The 24754-nt window shown below is 42.8% G+C and overlaps 1 protein-coding gene and 1 pseudogene across 3 annotated transcripts in view; both read left to right on the top strand.

The window, feature by feature from the left end:
- Window positions 1-538: 538 nt before the first annotated feature.
- Window positions 539-1383, top strand: LOC115195275 (leucine-rich repeat-containing protein 30-like; annotated as a pseudogene).
- A 13605-nt stretch (window positions 1384-14988) lies between these two features.
- LOC115195565 (receptor-type tyrosine-protein phosphatase mu) overlaps window positions 14989-24754 on the top strand; it is a 310061-nt gene continuing 300295 nt past the window's right edge. The window contains exon 1 of one of the 3 annotated variants that reach the window (XM_029755546.1): window positions 14989-15457. In XM_029755546.1, coding sequence (XP_029611406.1) covers window positions 15385-15457 — 73 coding nt within the window. In that variant the 5' untranslated portion in view covers window positions 14989-15384. The remainder of the gene's footprint in view (window positions 15458-24754) is intronic. The other 2 variants (XM_029755547.1, XM_029755548.1) reach the window with 2 other exon arrangements.

Here is a 24754-nt window from a genome sequence, read left to right as displayed (position 1 = left end):
AGCTGTGTAAATCAAATGACATCCTCAATGAAAATGGCATCCTCACACCCTCAGCGCAATTAAGGTTAGTTATCGCCCGGGCCGGAGTGCTGAAATGACAGAGGCAGCTAAAGGGGGTGGATGATATGGGGGCGCGGGGTGGGAGGCTAGGGGTGAAACTTCGTAAGTGTGGCTGTGGTGGTGGTGCTGCCCAGTCAGTGTGGGCTAGCGGTTGGTTTCAGCCACCTGCTCCTTCTCCTCATGTCAGCACACTCCTCCTCAGATCCTCAGAGCTGTCCCCTGGACATATACACACATTATTACTGCTCTGCTACACTCCACTATACTTGGCCAGCACTTACAGAGAGGATATCCAGCGACATTTATTATCCAAAAGTGAGAATGTCCACAGTCTCTGCTGACTGTCCCAGCTCTGCCCAAAGCTACTTAGCTGCCAAACCTACTGGTCTAGGTGGTTCTGTAGCTAAGGCTTCCGGGTAATGAATGCTCTTGGACATCTTGTTGTCTAGACATTGGGAGTCCTGCTGAGGAAGCATCAATGGGAGCCAAGCAGTCCAAGGAGGAGGAGATGAAGAGGCAGGTGAGGAAGAGTGCCGGACGTGAGGACAGCTTGACATCAGCGGAGCGGATCCGCAACCACACATACAAACAGTGGGGCTACAGCATGCTGAGCCTGGCCCGCCGCGGCCTCAAGGAACCCCCAGAGGAACTGTGGGATGTGATGGAGCTTGAGAAGGTCAATCTGTCATTGAACTGCCTATGGGCTCTGCCCCCTGCCCTTAGCATCCTCAGCAACCTGGTGGACCTCAACCTGTGGGGGAACCAGCTGACCAGCCTGCCCCCGGAGATCGGCCAACTCAGGCACCTCCGTGTCCTGTTCTGCTACCGCAACCGGCTGACCGAGGTCCCAGAGGAGCTGGGAAACTGCACTAGGCTGGAGGTCCTCAGCCTGACCAACAACCAGATATCTGGCCTCCCCGCTTCCTTCGCCAGCCTGACCTGCTTACGCAAGCTCAACCTCAGCTACAACAACATTGTTCACATCACCGGCTGCATCTACACCATGAGGAGTCTGGTGTTCCTCCACCTGGCCTGCAACAGGCTGGAGAGCATCGCCGAGAGCATCGCGGCGCTGGTGGAGCTCAAGATCCTCATCGTGGAGATCCACTCACTCCCCAAGATGATCTGCTGCCTGACGCGCCTGGAGCTTCTCAACGTGGACTTCAACGACATCCAGAACGTGCCCCAGGAGATGCACCAGCTCAGCAGGCTGGAGAAGCTGGCCTGCCACCCCTTGGATAAGGGGCTCCACATCATGCAAAACTCAAAGAAGTGCTGGAAGGAGGACTCACCGCCCTGTTTAATTATCTCAAATCTAATTGAGACTGTTCCACAGAAGGAGGGAAAATTCCTGGTCTTGATCCGTGTGCATTTCATCTGGGGACCCACTTTTGGTCTCCATAAGGGGACTAATGTACTTTCATTGTTGTTGCTCATGAGTAGAATAAGATTTTGGAGTGACCCTCAACATGCATGAGAAAAGGATGAGAAAAAGCTTCGATTGCTGTATTTTAACTTTCTGTATATAACAAGACGATGCAAAAGACTCTGCAACTGTGATTATGCTAAAATGATTAGGCTATTAATTAAATGACTGTCGTCCTGATTCTAAGGGTGCTTATGTAGAGTTCTACCTAGTAACTCTATTTGCATAAATTGGGACATGTTATCCTTATAAACTCCTTAAAGCAACTTACAAGTGAGTGAAAGGCTCAGTGGGGCTAAACACATTGAATTGAAATAGACTTGGACTGTTGGGAGGCCGGGTTAGAGGAAATAGATTAACGTGTAGCGGAGCTCTGACGTCAGATTCTTCACACTCTCTACCAGAGGAGTCCAGAGACGGGAAGAGGTCATGTTTCAGGTCCCGAGTGAGAACAACTAACAAAGCCAGGGGCTGTTTGTTCTTAACTAGCATTGTATTTCTCCCTCATTTGTTTTGTCTTGCTGTTGGGGGAGCGAGCCTGGGCATTTCTCTGACCTGCTGCATATAACTTGCTGATCCCGGTTGACCTCCACTCCCCCAGCCTCTCGTTTAGCTATCTAAACTATCCTTCCAGGATCAAGATTGGGATGCTTCCATTACATCAACAAAAAGGTCAGCCTTGAGCCCAGCCGTGTTTGCTGCTGTAGTTACCGCCCGCTTCGTTTAAGAGCTACAAGCAAAATGCTGTTGCCAGGCTCCAACCCCAGCCAGCTTGAAGGATCACATGCTATACTGCACACAGTCAATGGACCTACAGTCTTATCGTGGCTATTGGATTGACATTTGGGTTGGAGTAGCATTTACGTTTTTTAATGTAGCACCTCATTGCACCTGAAGGTAGCATTTCCAAAACCAACCCAATGATGTGTTATTTGCTGCCTGACTGTAAAGTAAGCTATTTTAAAATGTAGTCTTATTGCGTAGGATTGTCTTTTAGTGTGGTTTGAGCGGCAAATGACTATTTTATCTACCTGTTCTTATATAAACTGAGGTGTAAATAAACACTAGATATTTATTCTCCAAAACACTTTGCCTCAAATATTTATGTGAACTCAGAAATCTCACACAACACAAAATGGTTTATGTAAAAGTGAATGTGTGTTTTAGAAACTTTGTATCAACATCATAGACATTCAACATGTACTATTCGTGACTGCATCTCAGACAATCCATATAAAGACATCACAGTGTATTTGTCACTTGCAGTAAATTGTAACTTGTGTGATATACACATTAACATTCTGATACATATAAAGAATGTCATAGGAAAGCTTGTAAAAGTCCTTTCCCTGAGATGTACTATTCAAAATGACTATGTGGCTTGGGCATTGAGGTGAGCCACTGTTGCTGCAGGGTGGTACATTGAGTTACTGGGACCTCTGCTGACATGGCTCGTCTGGTGCGGTTGTTTGTTTTGAATGCAATTTAGATTTGGACACGAGTAAGGATTTTCTGTCAACCCGAATGACACCTCTACAACACTTATCAAACATTAAAAGCTAATCTTCATCGAGCAGTGGCCATTCATGTCAATTGCACACAGATAGAAAGAAAAGTTTGTCAAAGTTTTAATGCTATCCACCTTCACTGAAACGCTGAGTTCTAGTGTTCCATTTGGCTAGTAAATCAGACTTGGCTAACCAAAGCCTGTTGCGTCCGCTGCAAACGAGACCCAAACCTCTCAATTACCATATACACACGCTTCTGCCAAAACCAGGGAAGTGTTCAGGTTGAGGTAATGAGTGATTGATGAGCACTGTGTTTTGCCAAGACCTACAGGAGTGTGGTCTGCTGTTGGAATGGGCTCGACCTGTGTGGTTTTTCTGGTACTAAAAACACGCACAGATACTTTTACAGCAGACTAGACCTGGCAGACTCTCTCGCTATCCCTCTCAGACACACTTTTACAGCAGACTAGACCTGGCAGACTCTCTCGCTATCCCTCTCAGACACATGCGCACACACACAACATTGAAAACAAATATAGACACCCACATGCAGGGTTTGGCCGCCAAATGACAGAAATACCTTTCACTGGTAACTATGGATGAATGGTCCAGCAGCAGAAAGAAATACATGTGTGTGTGTGCGTGCGCGTGCGTGTGTTTGTGTGTTAGCAGGTATTGTGTCTGTGTTGTTTTCTTGCTGGAAAGACAACTTCATCAGTGTTAGATATTAGTCCCTGAAACTTTCCTCCTAAACCATTTTTTCCCCATAATCCCCTCTGTCTTTAGTCAATAATATCTTGCTGGACAATCTGTGGCCCTCACCACCCCTGTTGCCACTGTTACACATACAGCTACAGTATCAAACATTGGAGACAAGTCCAAACACATCCGCTAGTGTACTGCACTGGATGATCTTCATGCCATGGGATGTGTTGGATGAAAACTCTCACAACCTCCAGACACCTTTCCGACACCCTCTCTGCTCTCTAAAGAAAAGCAAAGTGTGAATTAGACAGTGTGTGGTACAAGCTCTGACAAATGCACATTCCTCTCTGTCTCCTCCTCTCCGCCTCCTCAGGCCTTGTGTCATCCAGCCTCTGAGCGAATAATGAATGGGTTCCATTGTGTTCCGGCTCTTATCTAGGGGCTTTTCGCAAGGTTAAATGGACAGTCCCATCCCAGCCCGGGTGATTGCAGCACGCTCAAGTCCTTCTTGTAGGGCAGCACGCTTTGTCCTGCTCCCTCCTTGGTAGCCTGCATCTGTGTCCTAGCTTTTCCCCTGGGATGTGGCTCATGTTGTTTCCAGGAAGAGGGGTGGGGTTGAGGGGTGAGAGAGGGGGGGGGGCAGGGGGGCAGGGGGGCAGTTATCTGTGTTCTCTCCCTGGGTGAAGAGAGAAAGATGCTCCTGGCTCGCTATCTTTCGTCCATCTCGCTTCCTTGTTCCCTTTCTCCTGTTCTCTAAGGCCGCTGATTAAACCACTTTATCTTGGTCACCCTGTGTTCCGTTGTCCTGAAGGAGCAGACCTGTTTAGCGTTGAGGTAACCTCTCCTCTCGTCCTTCTTTCACTCTCTCTTTCTTCCGGCTCATTCCATGCTTTGGGTCCAGTTCTAATGCCATGCCAGCACCCATTTGTTATTAGATTTAGGACTATTAGAAGTCTAACGTTACTATGCAGTAAAGAGACTGCATGCTTGAGTTGGTTTAATGTCTGGTTTGGGTAATCAAAACGACATAACATAAACGCTTCAACACTCAGTGTTAATTGAATTTTGTGAGGTAGTCCTTAATTTATTTATCCACGTTTTCCTGGATACGGCATCTCAGCAAGTTTTTAATTTGCTGGAGACAATTCCAAATCATTGGAAGCATCTTTTATTGTCAAGATATCTCATTAAAGGGTATCCCTCTCATCCTTTACTTCAGCTGGCTATGTGTCTTGCATGTAAATGAATCCCATCACAGCAGACTGTGACACAAAACGTGAGAACTATGCACCCTTGTGGTAGAGTTTCATATGGACAAAATTCACTCAATTAGGTTGCCATGGAGAACCCAGAACATTTCAAACATTGCCCTAACAAATCAGCACCCTTGTCCATCCCCTGAAAGATTGGAGCCATTATCAGTTCACACAGACACGTGTCGATGTGTCAATAACAACTTAATCCTATCCATGTACAGTATCTCCTTTCAGAAGTTTTCAATCATCAAGACATGTTGTAATCTTTCTGCTATGGCGAGAGTCTCATTTATTTATTTTGTCTTGTCTGCATATGTCTGCAACCCACTGCTGGCAAGCTAAGCAGGGTTGGTCCTGGTAAGTCTCTGGATGGGAGACCAGATGCTGCTGGAAGTGGTGTTTGAGGGACAGTAGGAAGCACCCTTTCCTCTGGTCTCCAAAAAATATCCCAATTCCCCTGGGCAGTGTTTGGATACATTGCCCTGTGTAGGGTGCTGCCTTTTGGATGGGATGTTAAACAAGTGTCCTGACTCTCTGTGGTCACTAAAGATCCCATGGCACTTATTGTAAGAGTAGGGGTGTTAATCCTGGTGTCCTGGCTAAATTCCCAGTCTGGTCTTTATACTGTACCATCATGGCCATCTAATCATCCCCAGCTTACATTTGGCTCGTTCATCTCTCCTGTAACTATTCCCCAGGTTGTTGCTGTAAATGAGAATGTGTTCTCAGGAAAACTTACCTGGTAAAATAAGGCAAAAAAAAAGTTACACACTAACTTGCAAGGAAAGAGTATAAGCAAAACAGACACTAATCCTAGTGGGATGATATCTCTTTCAGGAATTGGATCAGTGTTTTCTGGAACTCACATTCAGCTGGCTGGACACCCTGACATTTTATTTGGTCAATGTATAACATGTCTGGGCAAAACTATGCCACTGTGGGCAATTCACTTACCAGGAAATTCATAGCTTATTTGGTTTTGGTCGCACAAGATGAGCTGTGAATCCCATGTGGTAGATAGTCAGATGATGGTGGGATACAAAAGAGAGCAAGAAAATGTCAGTGGCAGGGGCTGAGGATTTCACAGGACAGTCAGGTGACAGCACCAACATCAGCACTAACATTGGGTTCTTTAAGCACCAAATGGAAGAAAACGGACTGAAACTAGAGGGAGGGACTACCTACCTGCATTTGTCCAATAAGAAATGTTAATCTTAATGTTCTCTGGCAAAATGTTTAAAAACATGTTATGTTGCATGCCCTAATGAAGACGATCCAGGGTCGTGTTCAGTATCGCACACAGCAGCAAAATGTTTAGCAAAATTATTTTAAATCTGTGTTCTTATTGGGCAAAATCAGGTGATAACTCCCCTTTTCACTCAGTTTTAAATAAAATGTCCCTCAAAGACTCTGGAGGGCTAACAACACTGTATAGGTCCTGAGATTATCACCATGAACAACATCATTTGTCTCACTGCGGTTTTACATGATAAGGAAGCACTGTTATGTCACCTTGACATTCAGATATTGTACCTTGACGGTTAGTTATCCACTGTATCCATACATTTTACAGATATCAGTGTAGGAATCCATAGTGATGAAATTGTCTGAAAATTGTCTCACCTTTTTGCTCGTTATTGTCATTAACAATTGCATGTTGTGTATGTCCTGAGCTCAATCTCGTTATCCCTCACTTTTATCAGGAGGACATTTTAGTATTGATTTCCTCATCCAGAGTATGTAATTACATATGAAAATGTCACGGCATTATGCCCCTGAACAATTGTGAAGCAGGCGACTGGGATGACTAGGGTTTAAGCTGAGATAAGGTGAGGATGAGCAAGTCTGCTAATCAGTCTCTGCCTTCCTTCCTGCCTGCCTGGCCAGAAAACGAACTAAAGGACAAAACTGCATCACTGAGCAGTTAAAAATGTATAGGATGAGACCGTGGCCCTGTTCTAATCCCTTTCAAATGCACCGTTCCTTCATTCAATGAAGAGATCTCTGATCTGACACTGTAAGATAGGGGAAAGCAATGGGGTGGAAAACCCTGTTTTTTCCTGATCTAAGAAGGATGCATTTAGAAGGGATTCAAACAGGGTTCTTCACTTGCTCTATAGCAGGGGTGTCAAACTCATTCCACTGAAATGTGTCTGCAGGTTTTTGGTTTTTCCTTTCTATTAAGACCTAGACAATCAGGTGAGAGGAGTTCCTTACTATACTGAACAAAAATATAAACGCAATATGTAAAGTGTTGGTCCCATGTTTCATGAGCTGAAATAAAAGATCGTAGAAATGTTCCATCCGCACTAAAAAGCTTATTTGTCTCAAATTTTGTGCACAAATTTGTTTATATCCCTGTTAGTGAGCATTTCTCCTTTGCCAAGATAATCCATCCACCTGACAGGTTTTGGCCTATCGAGAAGCTGATTAAACAGCATGGTCATTACACAGGTGCACCTTGTGCTGGGGACAATAACAGGCCACTCTAAAATGTGCCGTTCTGTCACACAACACAATGCCACAGATGTCTCAAGTTTTGAGGGAGCGTGCAATTGGCAGGAATGTCCACCAGAACTGTAATGTTCATTTCTCTACCATAAGCCGCCTCCAACGTTGTTCTACAGAATTTGGTAGTACGCCCAACTTGCCTCACAACTGCAGACCAGCCCAGGACCTCCCCATCCGGCTTCTTACCTGTGGGATCGTCTGAGACAAGCCACCCGGACTGCTGATGCAACTGAGGAGTATTTCTGTCTGTAATAAAGCCCTTTTGTGGGAAAAAACTCATTCTGATTGGCTGGGCCTGGCTCCCCAGTGGTTGGGCCTGACTCCCAGGTGGCTGCCCCCCTGCCCAGTCATGTGAAATCCATAGATTAGGGCCTAGTGAATTTAATTAAATGGACTGATATCCTTATATGAACAGTAACAGTAAAATGTTTGAAATAGTTGCGTTTATATTTTTGTTCAGTATAATTAGTGACCTTAATTCTTCAATCAAGTACAAGGGTGAAGCGAAAACCCGCAGAAACTTGGCCCTCCGTGGAATGACTTTGACCCGTGCTCTATAGCAGGGCTTCCCAAAATCGGTCCTGCTTGATGATGAGTTGGTCCTTTGAATCAGCTGTGTAGTGCTAGGGCAAAAACCAAAATGTGCACCCGGGGGGGCCCCAGGACTCTGTAGCATGAACAATTCCTGACTCATTCAGCCTGAATATTCCCCCTAGTGCATCAATTCCCCAGCAGAATGTCAACAAGCTGCCATTCACAGTAGTGATTTTATGACTGAGAGCCTATCTCTGTATGATGTCTAACTACACATCAGCCTGAGTCAACAGCTCTCATAAAAATGTGGGCCTCCATAAAACAAAGTCAGAGTTGTCTTTTTTTGGGTCCTTGTTTGAGATGGTGTCAGTTTAGTCTGTCTCTGCTCCTTCTGTAGCATACAGTCCCTGGCCTTATGAGTTCACATAGTACGTCATGTACAAAGAAATGGTATCTCTCCAAATCAGTGGATTTATTAGCTATACAAGAAAATCTGTTCATTTTGCATTACTCTACAACTCTGCGGATGACAGATACAGATATACTGTATAGGGTTGGGGTCCTTCTGAAGGAGTAAGATGCAATACCCAAAACCACCACAAACATGCAGTGGGTCCAGGGAGCAAGCAGCCTGAGCTGAATGGAGCACTTTGGGCATTCTGTAGAGCATGCATTTTTTCAATCCTAGGATGTGCTTGAGCCAAGCCTATGCTTATTTTCCATATTATGTGTCTAGGTGCTGTGATTTTATGGGACACGTAAATCTGACTGCCCTTTGCTTGGAGAGCTAAATAAAAGTGCAACAATGGTCTCAAGGAATCTCCTGGCAAAGCTATTACAACAATTCACTGGCACAGTTGAGCATCTATTTTTACATCACACTTCCTAGTAGCCTGCTCTTATAACTATTTGGTCACATGGCTCCTGTGTTGTGGCTTACTTTTGAATTGTTTAGAAAAGTAGATAACTTTATTACTTGCATAATGTAATTTAATTTTCAAGACATCAATGTAGCAATATAACTTAAAATAAAATAAATCAATGTAGGCTACAGCAGAACACACATATGACAATATATAGGCTTCCTGCCTATGTGATAATATGAAGCACATATTCAGATTACCTTCACAGTACCAAACAAGTTTGTAAAGGAAGAAAAGTGCCCTAACTTAGTTTCAAAACCTCCCACAATGACTCTCCCCATGTCAAGTCCATTTAACTCCTGAGAGTCAACTTCTTGCTCAAAGCCATGAGCGGGCCTGTGGCATTGACATTTAGCTTCTTTCTAAGGCTGTTATGAAGACTCTGGCTGTAGTGTCTATTTTTTCATTTTGTGTGTTAACTATAACCTGGGTGTCCTCTTTAGCCTTGTCGACAAGGCTTGCTGCCACCAAATGCGCCTTGGTTCGGGCATGTTCAAAAACCTTTTTTCTGAGTTTTTTTTTCTTGTTGTTGTTGTTTTTTATGTCTGAGTCATAGGATGTTAATTGACTGTACATCCCACCCACTCTATTGCCAGTTGAATCCCTCCAATCGTTTCTAGACCCAAGCTCCCTACCTTTTTGCATGTTGTACAGCCAAACTTTTAAATCTGCATGACAAGCCAGGGGTTATACGTTTGCTTGTTCTTGAACGGCAAATTGCACTTGCTCCAAGCACTTTGTCGGTGGGTGCACTGCAACGCTCCACTCCAGGTCCCCATCTCCCTCTCCCGCTGTCTGACTCGCCAGTAGGCCTACTAGCTAGTGGAGGTGCCGGTGGTCATGCTGAACTGATGGGATTAGCAGTGTTGCTAACCTGCCTAAATGACTACCAACCCGTAGCACTCACATTGGTAGCCATGAAATGCCTTGAAAGGCTGGTCATGGCTCACATCAACACCATTATCCCAGAAACCCTAGACCCACTCCAATTTGTATACCGCCCCAACAGATCCACAGATGATGCAATCTTTATTGCACTCCACACTGCCCTTTCACACCTGGACAAAAGGAGCACCTATGTGAGAATGCTATTCATTGACTACAGCTCAGCGTTCAACACCATAGTGCCCTCAAAGCTCATCACTAAGCTAAGGACCCTGGGACTAAACACCTCCCTCTGCAACTGGATCCTGGACTTCCTGACGAGCCAACCCCAGGTGGTATGGGTAGGTAACAACTCATCCGCCACGCTGATCCTCACCACGGGGGCCCCTCAGGGGTGCGTGCTCAGTCCCCTCCTGCACTCCCTGTTCACTCATGACTGCATGGCCAGGCACGACTCCAACACCATCATTAAGTTTGCCAACGATACAACAGTGGTAGGCCTGATTACCGACAACGATGAGACAGCCTATAGGGAGAAGGTCAGAGACCTGACCGTGTGGTGCAAGAACAACAACCTCTCCCTCAACGTGATCAAGACAAAGGAGATGATTGTGGACTACAGGAAAAGGAGGACCGAGCAAGCCCCCATTCTCATCGACGGGGCTGTAATAGAGCAGGTTGAGAGCTTCAAGTTCCTTGGCGTCCACATCACGAACAAACTAACATGGTCCAAGCACACCAAGACAGTCGTGAAGAGGGCACAACAAAACCTATTCCCCCTCAGGAGACTGAAAAGATTTGGCATGGGTCCTCAGATTCTCAAAAGGTTTTACAGCTGCACCATTGAGAACATCCTGACAGGGTGCATCACTGCCTGGTATGGCAGCTGCTCGGCCTCTGACCGGAAGTCACTAAAGAGGGTAGTGTGTACGGCCCAGTACATCACCGGGGCCAAGCTTCCTGCCATCCAGGACCTCTATACAAGTCGGTGTAAGAGGAAGGCCCAAAAAATTGTCAAAGACTCCAGCCACCTTAGTCATAGACTGTTCTCTCTGCTACCGCACGGGAAGCATTACCGGAGCGCCAAGTCTAGGTCCAAGAGGCTTCTATAGGGCTTTCTCCTATAGAGCTCCATTTTTATGGAATGGTCTGCCTACCCATGTGAGAGACGCAGACTCAGTCTCAACCTTTAAGTCTTTACTGAAGACTTATCTCTTCAGTAGGTCCTATGATTAAGTATAGTCTGGCCCAGGAGTGTGAAGGTGAACGGAAAGGCTGGAGCAACGAACCGCCCTTGCTGTCTCTGCCTTGTCGGTTCCCCTCTTCCCACTGGGATTCTCTGCCTCTAACCCTTTTACAGGGGCTGAGTCACTGACTTACTGGTGTTCTTCCATGCCGTCCATGGGAGGGGTGCGTCACTTGAGTAGGTTGAGCCACTGACGTGGTCTTCCTGTCTGGGTTGGCGCCCCCCCCTTGGGTTGTGCCGTGGCGGACATCTTTGTGGGCTATACTCGGCCTTGTCTTCGGACGGTAAGTTGGTGGTTGTAGATATCCCTCTAGTGGTGTGGGGGGCTGTGCTTTGGCAAAGTGGGTGGGGTTATATCCTGCCTGTTTGGCCCTGTCCGGGGGTATCATCGGATGGGGCCACAGTGTCTTCTGATCCCTCCTGTCTCAGCCTCCAGTATTTATGCTGCAGTAGTTTATGTGTCGGGGGGCTAGGGTCAGTCTGTTACATCTGGAGTATTCTCTTGTCTTATCCGGTGTCCTGTGTGAATGTAAATATGCTCTCTCTAATTCTCTCTTTCTTTCTTTCTTTCTTTCTCTCGGAGGACCTGAGCCCTAGGACTACCTGGCATGATGACTCCTTGCTGTCCCCAGTCCACCTGGCCATGCTGCTGCTCCAGTTTCAACTGTTCTGCCTGCGGCTACGGAACCCTGACCTGTTCACCGGACGTGCTTGTTGCACCCTCGACAATTACTATGATTATTATTATTTGACCATGCTGGTCATTTACGAACATTTTAACATCTTGACTATGTTCTGTTATAATATCCACCCGGCACAGCCAGAAGAGGACTGGCCACCCCTCATAGCCTGGTTCCTCTCTAGGTTTCTTCCTAGGTTTTTGGCCTTTCTCAGGAGTTTTTCCTAGGGAGTTTTTCCCAGCCACCGTGCTTCTTTCACATGCATTGCTTGCTGTTTGGGGTTTTAGGCTGGGTTTCTGTACAGCACTTTGAGATTTCAGCTGATGTACGAAGGGCTATATAAATAAATTTGATTTGATTTGATTTGATTTAAACAGCTTCTACCCCCAAGCCATAAGACTCCTGAACATCTAATCAAATGGCTACCCAGACTATTTTAGGTATTTTCTCAAAACTGCATTGTTGGTTAAGGGCTTGTAAATAAGCATTTCACTGTAAGGTCTACACCTTTTGTATTTGGTGCATGTGACAAATAAAATGTGATTTGATTTGATTACGTAGGGACCTCTTCAGTAGCTGACCACCACTACCAAGACCTGTGTCAAGATCAGTTACTTATCCCACCGGCCCTCCCCATAACCTCTATGTACAAATAAGAGAGCAGGTCTGGAATCAGTGTGGCAGGATAGGATGATTACACAACAGGATCACTGTGCTTTTACATGGTGGTCTATCTGGGGTGCGGGAGAAATAACGAGGAGGCAACTTGATTTAATGCTGATCGCTTTTATTAGAATGTCCAAAATGCGAACAGTGAAACAATTAATAAATCATGCCGCGAGAAGTACTGGATCCAGGCAAATAGGTGCCGGCAGGATCCGGCTCAAATTAAAAACTGGTAGTCTGTAAAGGCCTATGGCACATGCATTTTGCAAGCATTACCTGCACATGGCCTTGCTGAAAACTCTCAACTCCACAATATAACGGAGTTGAGTGGCAATAAGTTGAAATTTTTCTGTTATTTATTCAAAGTGTTGTATTTCTGTGATTGTCAGAGGCTGAGAAATTGGCGATTGAGCTAATGTGACATACTGGTAAGACCTAAAATGGTAACCGATATGAACGATGCCATGAGACATTTAGCTCTAACTTCGGAACACTATTGGCTATAAATTCAGTTCCAATTGCATCTTAACAATAATTCTCAACATGGTATAGAGACATTGACTGGAAGCTAAATTTGTATGTGCATCTTTTCTACTTTATTTTCTTATAGTAGCTACCACGCCTCCCTGGGGGCCAAATCTGGGGTGGCTCCATATCTATATATGTCCAAGGTACATACAGCTGTACATACCTCTGTTCCAAATGTGGTGCTTTTATCACAAAGTGCACTATTGGGTCAACATTTTCATCTTAGCGCCGCACCACTAGAATACAAAAGGGAGATTATTTATCATTCCTCCATATTAACACAGAAATCATGGTAAATCGTTTTTTTGGGCAAAACATTTAAAAATATATACTTTAATTAACTAAAGTTACTTTGAAAAATTTGTTCACTACATTCAAACGAAGTAAAAAATTATCATATGTAAATCTGAAGTGTTACAGACCAGAAATTGCAAGAACAGATCACTCTGTTCAGATGTTAACAGAATGTGTAATTTAGCCTATTAAACACAACAAATATGTTTCAAGTGAGAATTAGGCAGGTCTGATGCTGAACAACAAAGGAAATGATTGCCTACTTTACCCATATTTTATTTTAGCTAAGAAAAGCTGTGTGTAGTTCTACTGCTACATGTCAAAAAAGTAATTAACTACTGAAAACACTACCAAGATTTGAATTTAGTTCAACCACCACCAAGCTACTACAAAATGTAGTTAAATTACTAGTTGAACTACATGCAGTTCACTACTCCCCAACACTGTGTGGGATGTAACTTTTTATGCCAGATGGGCATCTTTAAAAGCCGACTGGACCATTCTTAGGTCTTTGTTTGACATATTATAGGCCATCCTACACAGCGAAGTTTGCAAATGAATTCTCAGTACAGTATAAATCACACACACTTGATTAGCAATCCAATTTCTTAATTGTGTGACATATAGTATGCTCTGTCATTTTCTGATGAATGTGATGACACACAACTAACAAGAAGGCTAACATTCTGCCATCTAGAGACAGTCTAAAAGGCCTTTACCCTCAATCATTTGAAAAGCTATAGATCCAAATGTAAAATTCTCACAGATAGTGACTCCCCATTAAAATCTGTCGGTTTTGACACATTTCCTTCTGCTTCGTAAATCTTGCATAATTTTAGGACAAATTATGTGCAGCTTGAACCAAAAAAGGGAGGAGCAGACATTCTCTCCAACTGGAAAATAAGGCTCAAGTTCAGTCAGTCAAGCGGTGCATGGTTTGAAATAATAAGTGGTGCTGTAGATGGGGGGGGGGGGGGTCTTGCTTTACTCCATAAATTTTTTCTTATATCTTTTTTGTGTCTTTTTGTTGTTGTTGCTGTTCTCCATTTATTATGATGCTGATTTGACCATGTGTGGCGTCATGGTTAACATTGCTCTACAACTGAGCCACGGTCAACGTAGCAGTGAGGAGAGCAGTGACTGATGCCACGTTCAAGACAGACCACTCAGAACTCATCTTTCTATTTCCAAGTCGGAAATGTCTCAGTTTCCGAGTTGTCTTGAAAGTGGCATGACTCCCCTCTGATGTCATACAATTGGACAAAGGAGGTAAAATGTGCCATAGCCTACAATTATAACATAATAATAGGGTGTTCCGAGATATTTTAGTTTAGTTTGTTTATTTGCATAGAGCCAAAAAATTATGTTCTGTCTTGCCTTCACGTACTCATCGAAGCTTCTATTTCCTAGCTATGATGTCGGAAATAGGACTTCGTTTAATTAATGTGCTTTTTGGTCGGTACAATTCTTCACTAAGTTAGCTAGCTTGCTTAACATTGACAACATTATCAAACTACCCCATACAAACCTAATCAAAATTAGACTTAAAGTCATGCTAATTACGACGTAGTTTTATATCATATGGTACTCAAATAAATTCGAAGCAATAAGATATACAAGATGCAAGGATTCTCCTATTAGGATCCTAAGGAATCTTCATTGGTGTGAAATGGCGCGCCCCTCCCTCGTTACAACATATCAACAACAGCTGTGCTTGAAACCAGGTTTACAGTATTTGAAAGTGAAACTTTGACTCCACAGTTTAAAAACGTGTAGGCTAGGCTAAAATAGAATCTGTCGGTGGGTAAGTATTTCCCGCAAGAATTCTAGCAAATTGGGGGAAAGTACGAAAGAACCAATCACTCCATCTGGATACTGAAATGGAGCTCATAATGACGCTTCTATTGGAGCGCGCGCTGTCTCGAGCTTTTCTCCGAGCTTAGTGACGTCAGTTACCTCCTGGCAGCTAGCGAAGTCACTATCCGAGTGGAGGCACTTGAAAGATACACAAGTAACCCAGTAGGAAAAGACAGACAGGGGAACACACCCAGTAGGTACCGGGCACGTTAACTGTAAAACGGAATATTTTTCTCTGTCACAGCGGCAGAGTAGAATTGATCTTACCCCGGAGCTGGGGGTAACGTTCGCGATACTCTACCGCAATGGATAGACTTTTAACTTGTCTAATTGCTGCGGGCAGCGTATTGCTTACAGTTCGAGGAGAAGTATTCAAAGGTAAGACTCATAATTTATTGTGTAGTGTATTTTGTTTGTTTTGTATTGCAAAAAGCCCAGGAATTTGAAGTAGCCTATGATAACGGGTCTGTGGCGCTCTCCGTCGAAGAACGCATTCCGAAGTTCGTTGTCTTGAGGGCAGTCCAGTGTCTAGCAGTACTGCATCCAAGTTTTCTGGCGAAAAGCCTGTAACGTTATAATGTTTGTTCCTACGCATTTATTGTTTGACAGAGAAATTCGTTTATTGCTAGTTCGTATAGGGTTGTTTGATGTCCCTTTGATCAGTAACTAGCTCTAGTGTAAACAGACCGACGAGCCCCATCCCAGCGCATTGGAAACTTTTCTAATGTAGTCAGCGCTGTGGTACGCTATTTCACCAAATACCCTGTAGCAGAATGTCGAATTTTTCTTCCATTTTGGATTATGGCTGTACGCTGGCAAAATGGCAAATATTTACATAATTCATAACCACAATAGTTGTTGAATAGCTGTTAGGTACCCCTTGGCAGCTTGTTTTGGAGAGAGAAATGTTCTGTGCGCTACTTGGTTATTCATTTTGTCCAATGCTCCTGATGCTATTCATTTCACGTCCGTTTGGTATAGTTGGTATACCATATATTTATTGAATGGAACATTGTCTAATCTACACCAAGGGTGACTGTCAGTCTGACACAGACTTGTCTGAAAAGTTTTGAGATCCTTTGAAAGCCTAAGCTTATCAAAGCAAGCCGTTACTTTTTATAGATGCTAATCTATTTTAAGCAAGGGACGTCTAATAAGCAAGGGACGTCTAATAATCTAACTTCCTATTCCTGCTTCTTGAAATAGACTAATTCATTTAGCATATAATACCTATATCAATGTAGTGTCAAAAGTGTCATTGCATATTGGCAACATTCCAAAGTGAAGGGCTGGGCAATTGTGAGTGGAGCGCTACATCTACACACGGATTGTTATACAGGTGCTTTGACATTATCTAGATTGCCTGTGTTTTGAATGGAAGAGAGCTGCATTTCACACGTTTGAACTGTGGCTCATCTGAGCTTCATAGGAGCCATGCATACAGTAGGCAAGCAAACACATCTGTTTTTCCTTAGTCACGCTACAGTTGGCCATGCTTTTCTTACAGTAGATGTAATAATTAGGCTTAATGCCATTGGTATGTTGTTTTTAGTTATGCATGGGAGGATGATGGTTGTTTTGTTCAATGTAATGAAAGGTATGTTTGGTTTTTGCCCTAATGTGGTAGGCAAACTAACTGGCCAAACTAACTAACCTTTTTGTAAAGGTTTCCATTTGCCTGGCACAATATTTTGAATTCCATATAATACAAATGAATAAATCCACTATTAGACAGTGCGTCCATGCTATTTAACTACATCAGTAATCAGAGCATTTTCTGATGTTATGCATGTAAGTAGCCTTCCTACTAGCTTCTTGATTAGATCTGGGATCGCATAACACTCACTGCCTCTCAATGCCTTTACGTGTAATGCCTGGTGGTGGCAGCATTGTACATACCGCCACAAATGGCTCTCTTGAGATTCAGGATTTGGTCCGCAACCTCATCAAATAACTTTTTCCACCGCCATCCATATTAAAAAGCACAAACAGTCAAATATTTGTTAAACAAAGAATGATTTTATAATGGAATGTAAATAACCATTTTGTTTACTTGCCAATCAGGGAGTACAAAACCAGCGGTGGAATTACAAATGCAAATTAAGTGAGCCTTTTTTAATTTAATGTACGTAGTAGTTGTTCTCCCAAAACGTTCAGTAATTACAATCACATTCCCCACGTTTATTCCTGATCCTAGCACTGTTATTGGTGGCAACCATGCAAGGAGAGATGAATTTAAGGCGGTTGCATTCCCTGCTTGCATCAGTTAGTTATCCATGAAAAGTTAGACATACCACACGGAAAAGCCCATAGACATGCACTGAGTGATACACAGTAGACACAGATGGTTCAATGTTCAGTTTGGCAGTCAGTTCGAGCTGTCAAGGCAAACACTATATCATCAAAATATGTTTCTTGAAGTGAAGCCTGAATGGTTTTTCTCTTGCTTTGCAGTAGGGCTAAATTGTTAGATTAATATGATAGTTTGTGCCCTTGGCTGAGCTTTGCCTGGCTGGAGTAAGTGTCTGTAATGGACATTGTCTTGTGTGACCATTTTACCCAGGATATCCGCTGGCTCTCCCAGATGGATGGATACCCCTGCGCTGTTTCTTCCGTCCATTCACTGCTATAAATATATTTTTGTCGAGCTGCAGACCTTTGGTACATGCTGCATAATGCTCATTGTTCTTCTTGCTTGGACTCGGCCACACAGCCTTTCTGTGGACTGTTGCTGTGCCTCTTAACAATCCACTTTCAAATGATTTGCCTTGTCTTTGAAGACTGACTCCCAGCACACAAAGTAGTCAAATAGCTTGCTATAGAAACGGTAGAGTTACTGGTTCTTCATGTCGCCACATGCAACCCAGACTGATGGAGTTTTGCTGGGGTATCTGCACCAGTGGAGAATGAAATTAAAATCTCCACCCTCATCCCAAGATGGAAGAGTTGCCCTAATAATGATAACACACCGTCAATAATTAACTGGGATTATTAATGTCCACTATTGCGTTTCAGTCATACACACCTAGGTAACCTGACACAAAGAAAGTCTTCCATGAAATTGCAACCCCCCCCTCCACCCCAAACCATTTTGCCTTCAAGCTATTCAGCTTTTGTGCATTTTTTTTTTAGCATCTTTCTGATACTTGCTGAAGGCCTAGTGATGAATTCCAGTCTGCCTCGCTGTATTTGTTGTGGCTGTGCACGGCAAACATTTCCAGCATTCTCCGACTCTGCGTGCTCAGTTTTTTTTCTCCACAGTCCACCACCCACTCGGAACTAGCTGTGCTGATAATCCTGATAGCAGGGTCAGGGCTTGACATGAACCTTTTTAGTCACTTGTCCTTCTGATTTAAAAAAAAATTAAGTATATATTTTTTTTTTTTACTTCTCAAAAGCTGAAATCACTTATCCAAACAACAAAAAAGGTCTGTAAAACCATATTCCAAAAGGGTGACTGATTTTCTGTTCTTGCCCATAGACTGTAATTTCGCTCACATGCTATGGGAGGGATGAGAAGAATCATGACATGACAAAATATGTTTAGTGGAGCCACATATTTTTGAATGGCCTATTCCACTCTGGTGGAGCTGTAGCACGAAAGACAGACCTAGGCTACTACACTGTCTGTGTGTGCTGAAGCACGCAGGGAGAGAGTGCCAGTCAACAAGCCTCATGTCTTGTGATGGGTAGTAAATCATCATGTGCTGCAGAGCAACTCTGCTGTCCTCAACTGGATAATTATAAACTGATTGGCAAGTTTGTCTCATCCTCCTCTCTTATTAGGGCTAGGCTACTATGTGTTGTAGGTACAGTTGAAGTCGGAAGTTTACATACACCTAGGTTGGAGTCATTAAAAGTTGTTTTTCAACCACTCCACAAATTTCTTGTTAAAACCTCTGGGATCGTTCGGGACGTGAGCGTCCCACCTCGCCAACAGCCAGTGAAATCTCATAATTAAAATTCCTCAAACATACAAGTATTATACACCATTTGAAAGAGAAACTTCTTGTTAATCCAGCCACAGTGTTGGATTTCGAAAAGGTTTTACGGCGAAAGCACACCATGCGATTATGTTAGGTCAGCGCCTAGCCACAGAAAACCATACAGCCATTTTCCAAAGAAGGAGAGGTGTCACAAGTCAGAAATGGCGTTAAAATTAATCACAAACCTTTGATCTTCATCTGATGGCACTCCCAGGACTCCATGTTAGACAATAAATGTGTATTTTGTTCGATAAAGTTAATCTTTATGTCCAAAAACCTCATTTGAAATTGGCGCGTTATGCTCAGAAATGCATTGTCTCAAACAAACATCCGGTGAAATTGCAGAGAGCCACATCAAATTACAGAAATACTCATCATAAACATTGATGAAAGATACAAGTGTTATACATAGGATTAAAGATAAACTTCTTGTTAATCCAGCCGCTGTGTCCGATTTCAAAAAGGCTTTATGGCGAAAGCACACCATGCGATTATGTTAGGTCAGCACCTAGCCACAGAAAACCATACAGCCATTTTCCAACCAAGGAGAGGTGTCACAAAAGTCAGAATTAGCGTTAAAATTAGTCACTTACCTTTGATGATCATCTGATGGCACTCCCAGGTCTCCATGTTAGACAATTAAATGTTTGTTTAGTTCAATAAAGTTCATCTTTATTTCCAAATACCTCCTTTTTGTTCGCGCAGTTAGTCCAGTAATCCAAATGTACAAAGTCCAGACAAAGTCAAAAAAGTTAAATTTAAAGTTATTAGAAACATGTCAAATGATGTATATAATCAATCTTTAGGATGTTTTTATCATAAATCTTTAATAATATTCCAACCGGACAATTCCGTTGTCATTAGAAAGGAAAGAGAATGAGCGTGGCGCTCACGGCCATGCGCGAGACTAAACTAATGTCTTTCAGCTTGACCACTTGTTGAAACAGCTCTTATTCGATCCCCTTTCACAATACAAACCTGAAACAACTTCGAAAGACTGACATCTACGGGAAACCTTAGGAAGTGCAATCTGACCCCACAGACACAGGATATTGGCAGGTTTTTGCCTGCCATATGAGTTCTGTAATACTCATAGACATTATTTTAACAGTTTTGGAAACTTTAGTGTTTTGCATCCAAATCTACCAATTATATGCATATCCTAGCTTCTGGGCCTGAGTAGCAGGCAGTTTCATTTGGGCACGCTTTTCATTCAAAATTCCGAATGCTGCCGCCTATCCTAGTGAAGTTAACAAACTATAGTTTTGGCAAGTCGGTTAGAACATCTACTTTGTGCATGACACAAGTAATTTTTCCAACAGTTGTTTACAGATTATTTCACTTATAACTCACTATCACAATTCCAGTGGGTCAGAAGTTTACATACACTAAATTGACTGTGCCTTTTAAACAGCTCGGAAAATTCCAGAAAATGTCATGGCTTTAGAAGCTTCTGATAGGCTAATTGACATAATTTGAGTCAATTGGAGGTGTACCTGTGGATGTATTTCAAGGCCTACCTTCAAACTCAGTGCCTCTTTGCTTGACATCATGGAAAAATGAAAAGAAATCAGTGAAGACCTCAGAAAAACAATTGTAGACCTCCACAAGTCTGGTTCATCCTTGAGAGCAATTTCCAAACACCTGAAGGTACCATGTTCATCTGTACAAACAATAGTACGCAAGTATAAACACCATGGGACCACGCAGCCGTCATACCGCTCAGGAAGGAGACGCTTTCTGTCTCCTAGAGATGAACGTACTTTAGTGCAAAAAGTGCAAATCAATCCCAGAACAACAGCAAAGGAGCTTGGGAAGATGCTGGAAGAAACGGGAACAAAAGTATCAATATCCACAGTAAAACGAGTCCTATATCGCCATAACCTGAAAGGCCGCTCAGCAAGGAAGAAGCCTCTGCTCCAGAACCATCATAAAAAGCCAGACTACGGTTTGCCACTGCACATGGGGACAAAGATAATAGAAATGTCCTCTGGTCTGATGAAACAAAAATAGAACTGTTAGGCCATAATGACCATCGTTATGTTTGGAGGAAAAAGGGGGATGCTTGCAAGCCGAAGAACACCATCCCAACCGTGAAGCACGGGGTGGCAGCATCATGTTGTGGGGGTGCTTTGCTGCAGGAGGGACTGGTGCACTTCTCAAAATAGATCGCATCATGAGGTGGGAAAATTATGTGGAAATATTGAAGCAACATCTCAAGACAGTTAAAGCTTGGTCGCAAATGGGTCTTCCAAATGGAAAATGACCTCAAGCATACTTCCAAAGTTGTGGCGAAATGGCTTAAGGACAACAAAATCAAGGTATTGGAGTGTGCAGAACTGAAAAAGCATGTGCGTTCAAGGTGGCCTACAAGCCTGACTCAGTTACACCAGCTCTGTCAGGAGGAATGGGCCAAAATTCACCCAACTTATTGTGGGAAGCTTGTGGAAGGCTGCCCAAAACGTTTGACCCAGGTTAAACAATTTAAAGGCAATGCTACCAAATACTAATTGAGTGTATGTAAACTTCCAACTTCAACTGTAGGTTGCACATTGCTAGATTAAAATAGGCCTATGTGAACTATGGATCTTTTCATAACATTTCCTCATGTGTCTCCTAAATGTAAAAAATATATAGGTTTGACATTAGATTTTTCCATCTTGGTATAGTTTGCTCAATTTCACTTCTTGTCATTCAAAATAAATCTGTGATTGAGAATAGCATAGACTCCGAATTTCATAATTATTCCCATTTTGAAAGCTTCAACGTTTGGACATTTAATAACTTCTTTTTTTTTTTATCGTTTGGAAAATGCTCTTAATTTGTCTAATGCTTTTATGATATTTCAATCAGTAGGATTAGGCTTTTTGGTTGTTTGGTTTGCAAGGATGTATTATTCATTTAAAAAAATCAGCCTCGCATGCATGTATCATTTCACTTATAATGCTTTGCTCAACTGTACGCTTTTTTTTTCTTCAAATTTCGCAATAGATTTTTATATTTTGCTATTGTTTTTTTCTATCGCTCTTATTTTTTACCTTAAGCCTCCCATGTTTTTGTTTTTTATTCAAAAACATCTTAAGCTTTTGATCATGAAATAGTGCATTAGGACAACTCTAGCATAAATTAACCTGAAAGTGGCTTAATAGGAGTGTCTGCTATAAAAGTAGACTTTGGCTATAGGCCCAGATCATTTGCGAGAGAGAAGGGAAAAAAATAATAATACTATTCTGACCAGATATTTTGTTAGACTCTTAGCTCTGTCTACATTGTTATTTTGCTGTGTGTGTGTGTGTGTGTGTGTGTGTGTGTGTATTATAGTAATAGGCCAGGGGTCATCAACTAGATTCAGCCACGGGCCATTTTTATTTATTTAAAACATTTATATTTTTTGCTTGAGCAGATGGTCAGGGGGCCGGAACATAATTACAAATAATTTGTAGACTTCAAATTGACTGAAAGAAGCCCAAACGGATATAATATTTGGCTAAAACATAATAATTTCAAACATTGCTTACGTTTGTATATGATGACGTGTCTCTATTATGCGTGAGGATACTTGGGAACAGATTTCACAAATGAAAATGACTTGGCGCTGATTTCCTGGTGTTTTTACAGGCTCTTTTATGTCCACAATGAAAATGTTAGATAACAATTTAATTTTGCTCAGAAAACTTGGGGGGCCAAATAAAACCACCCGCGAGCAGCCAGTTGGGGGGACCCTAAAATATGCTATATCAAATAGGAATATAGACAATTTACTCAATGTCCACTATGCACTGCCCTGCTTTGATATCGTGATTTGTGTCTTTTTTTAAATTTTTTTACTTCGGACAACTGAAATATATAATCTGGTTGTCCAAGCAATAAAAACATGCTTGTTTTGGTTAAGTTCAGCTAGAGCTTTCTCATTTAACTCTGTTTTCTTCAATTTTTGTGACAAATGAACACTACCTGGACCAGCCAGTGTTATAGTTTAAAGTGCACAGGTATAGACAGTATAATTACCTGTTAGAAGAGATGCTGAGCAAACAGGACCCCCTCTAATTAAACTCAGCTCTTCTGGAGGCAGAGAGAGGGGGGACACAGGGAAAGGCTGGATAACTCCTGAATCAGCCAGCACCGCCATACAGTGAGGGCAATAGGGAGACCAGGTGGCCCAGTCAGCGACTTGCGCTGCACACCACTGTCAGGTTTAACGAACCGCTGAGACTAAAAGAAGCTCTCGTATGATTACATATTCATTATTCCGATGGATAAAGGTGTTTACCGAATCTCGCTAGAGGCCTTTCTAGGTGACTGTGTCAGTCTAAGCGCTCAGGAAAACAACTAATTAATTCACCAAGGACTACCCCTGCCCCACTTCCAAGCCAATAGCATAGGACTTCTACTACTACTACTAGGATGTTGTTACGTACTGTAGGCTGGGTATAGGCTGTCCTCAGGAGTGTGTTTTTGTGGTTTGTTTTTTTCCCCTGCTTCCCTGTATGTTGTTTTTCTGGAAGAGGAACCAGGTTACAGGAAGGGTGGCAGGTTAGTACACTGCTGCAGCTCCTCTTCTCTGTGTCCCTGCCTTGCATATATGAGAATATGACCACAGGCAAATCTCTCCATTACTGTCATGCTGCATCTGTGGCACTCTGTGGAGTCGTCATTATGGGTCATTAACAGTTTTGGGCCACGGTGTTCTTTTCAGTCATGTTCTTCTCCAACTTGTTTCTTGGATGAGTGATTTTTATTCCCCTGTATTGTGTTATTTTTAATAGTTGCCAAACCCTGATGCCCAGCACTAATCCCCATCATTTATTTCTGTTTCCGCTAAATGGGGAAGGTATAAATATTTGCTCAGAACGCAAGGACCATGTAGTGACAATTTATACATTTTATTTTTTATGATGTTTTAATTATTTCCCTTACTTTTCACTTATTCCGCTGGTATTTATTGCAAAGCAAGCAGAAGGGATTTAAAAAAAAATAATTAATCTTTGTTAGTCATTTTAATTGGGGACGTTAAAAGGGGCAGCATTGCGTACCGGCTGGTCTTTAGCTCTGCAGCGTGATGAACTGTTTGGATGTTGACTGCTGAAATTTGCGGCTTAGCGTTGCTTTTCAAACTGAATTCCACCCCATTAGCAGAAGTTTGTCACATTCATCATCCCATTTTGTCCTGGGTTCTCTCCATGTCTGAAAGACTTAATCAGCCATCTTGTCAATGGTAAAGAGACACCGATTAGAGTGAGACTGATGGAAAATTACAAGATGGAACTAAATAGCCAAGCTGTGTGTGGCCTTTATGGTTTACCCTAGATCTCCCAGCTTTTTTTCTCTCATAATTTTTTTTGAAAATACAAAAAAAATGCTGCTCCATATTAAGTTTGAAAATCTCCATGCCTTTTTGCCACAGAGCAGCATTTTTGAAGTGTTTGACCTCTGTCCTAGTGTCAAACCCAAATCATATGACTTTAATAGCTCAGAGCCTGTTCTCAAGGCCTTCGTCTTAAGCCAATTTAGGTTTACGCTGTGTTGGGCTGAGTGCCACGGCCCTGAGCAGGGTGAGCCTGGCTCAAGGAGGAACATTTAATGGTATTAATGGTCCCATCAGCATGTGGTCACATTGAAACTGTCAGCTCTCAGGGGCCCACTGGAAACACCAACGGGGGAGAGAAAAAACAGCTATGAAACCAAAACC

This window comes from Salmo trutta, chromosome 6, assembly GCF_901001165.1.
Source record: "Salmo trutta chromosome 6, fSalTru1.1, whole genome shotgun sequence".
Classification (NCBI taxonomy): Eukaryota; Metazoa; Chordata; class Actinopteri; order Salmoniformes; family Salmonidae; genus Salmo; species Salmo trutta.
The sequence above is the reverse complement of the archived record's forward strand: the minus strand, read 5'-3'. Positions and strand labels throughout refer to the sequence as shown.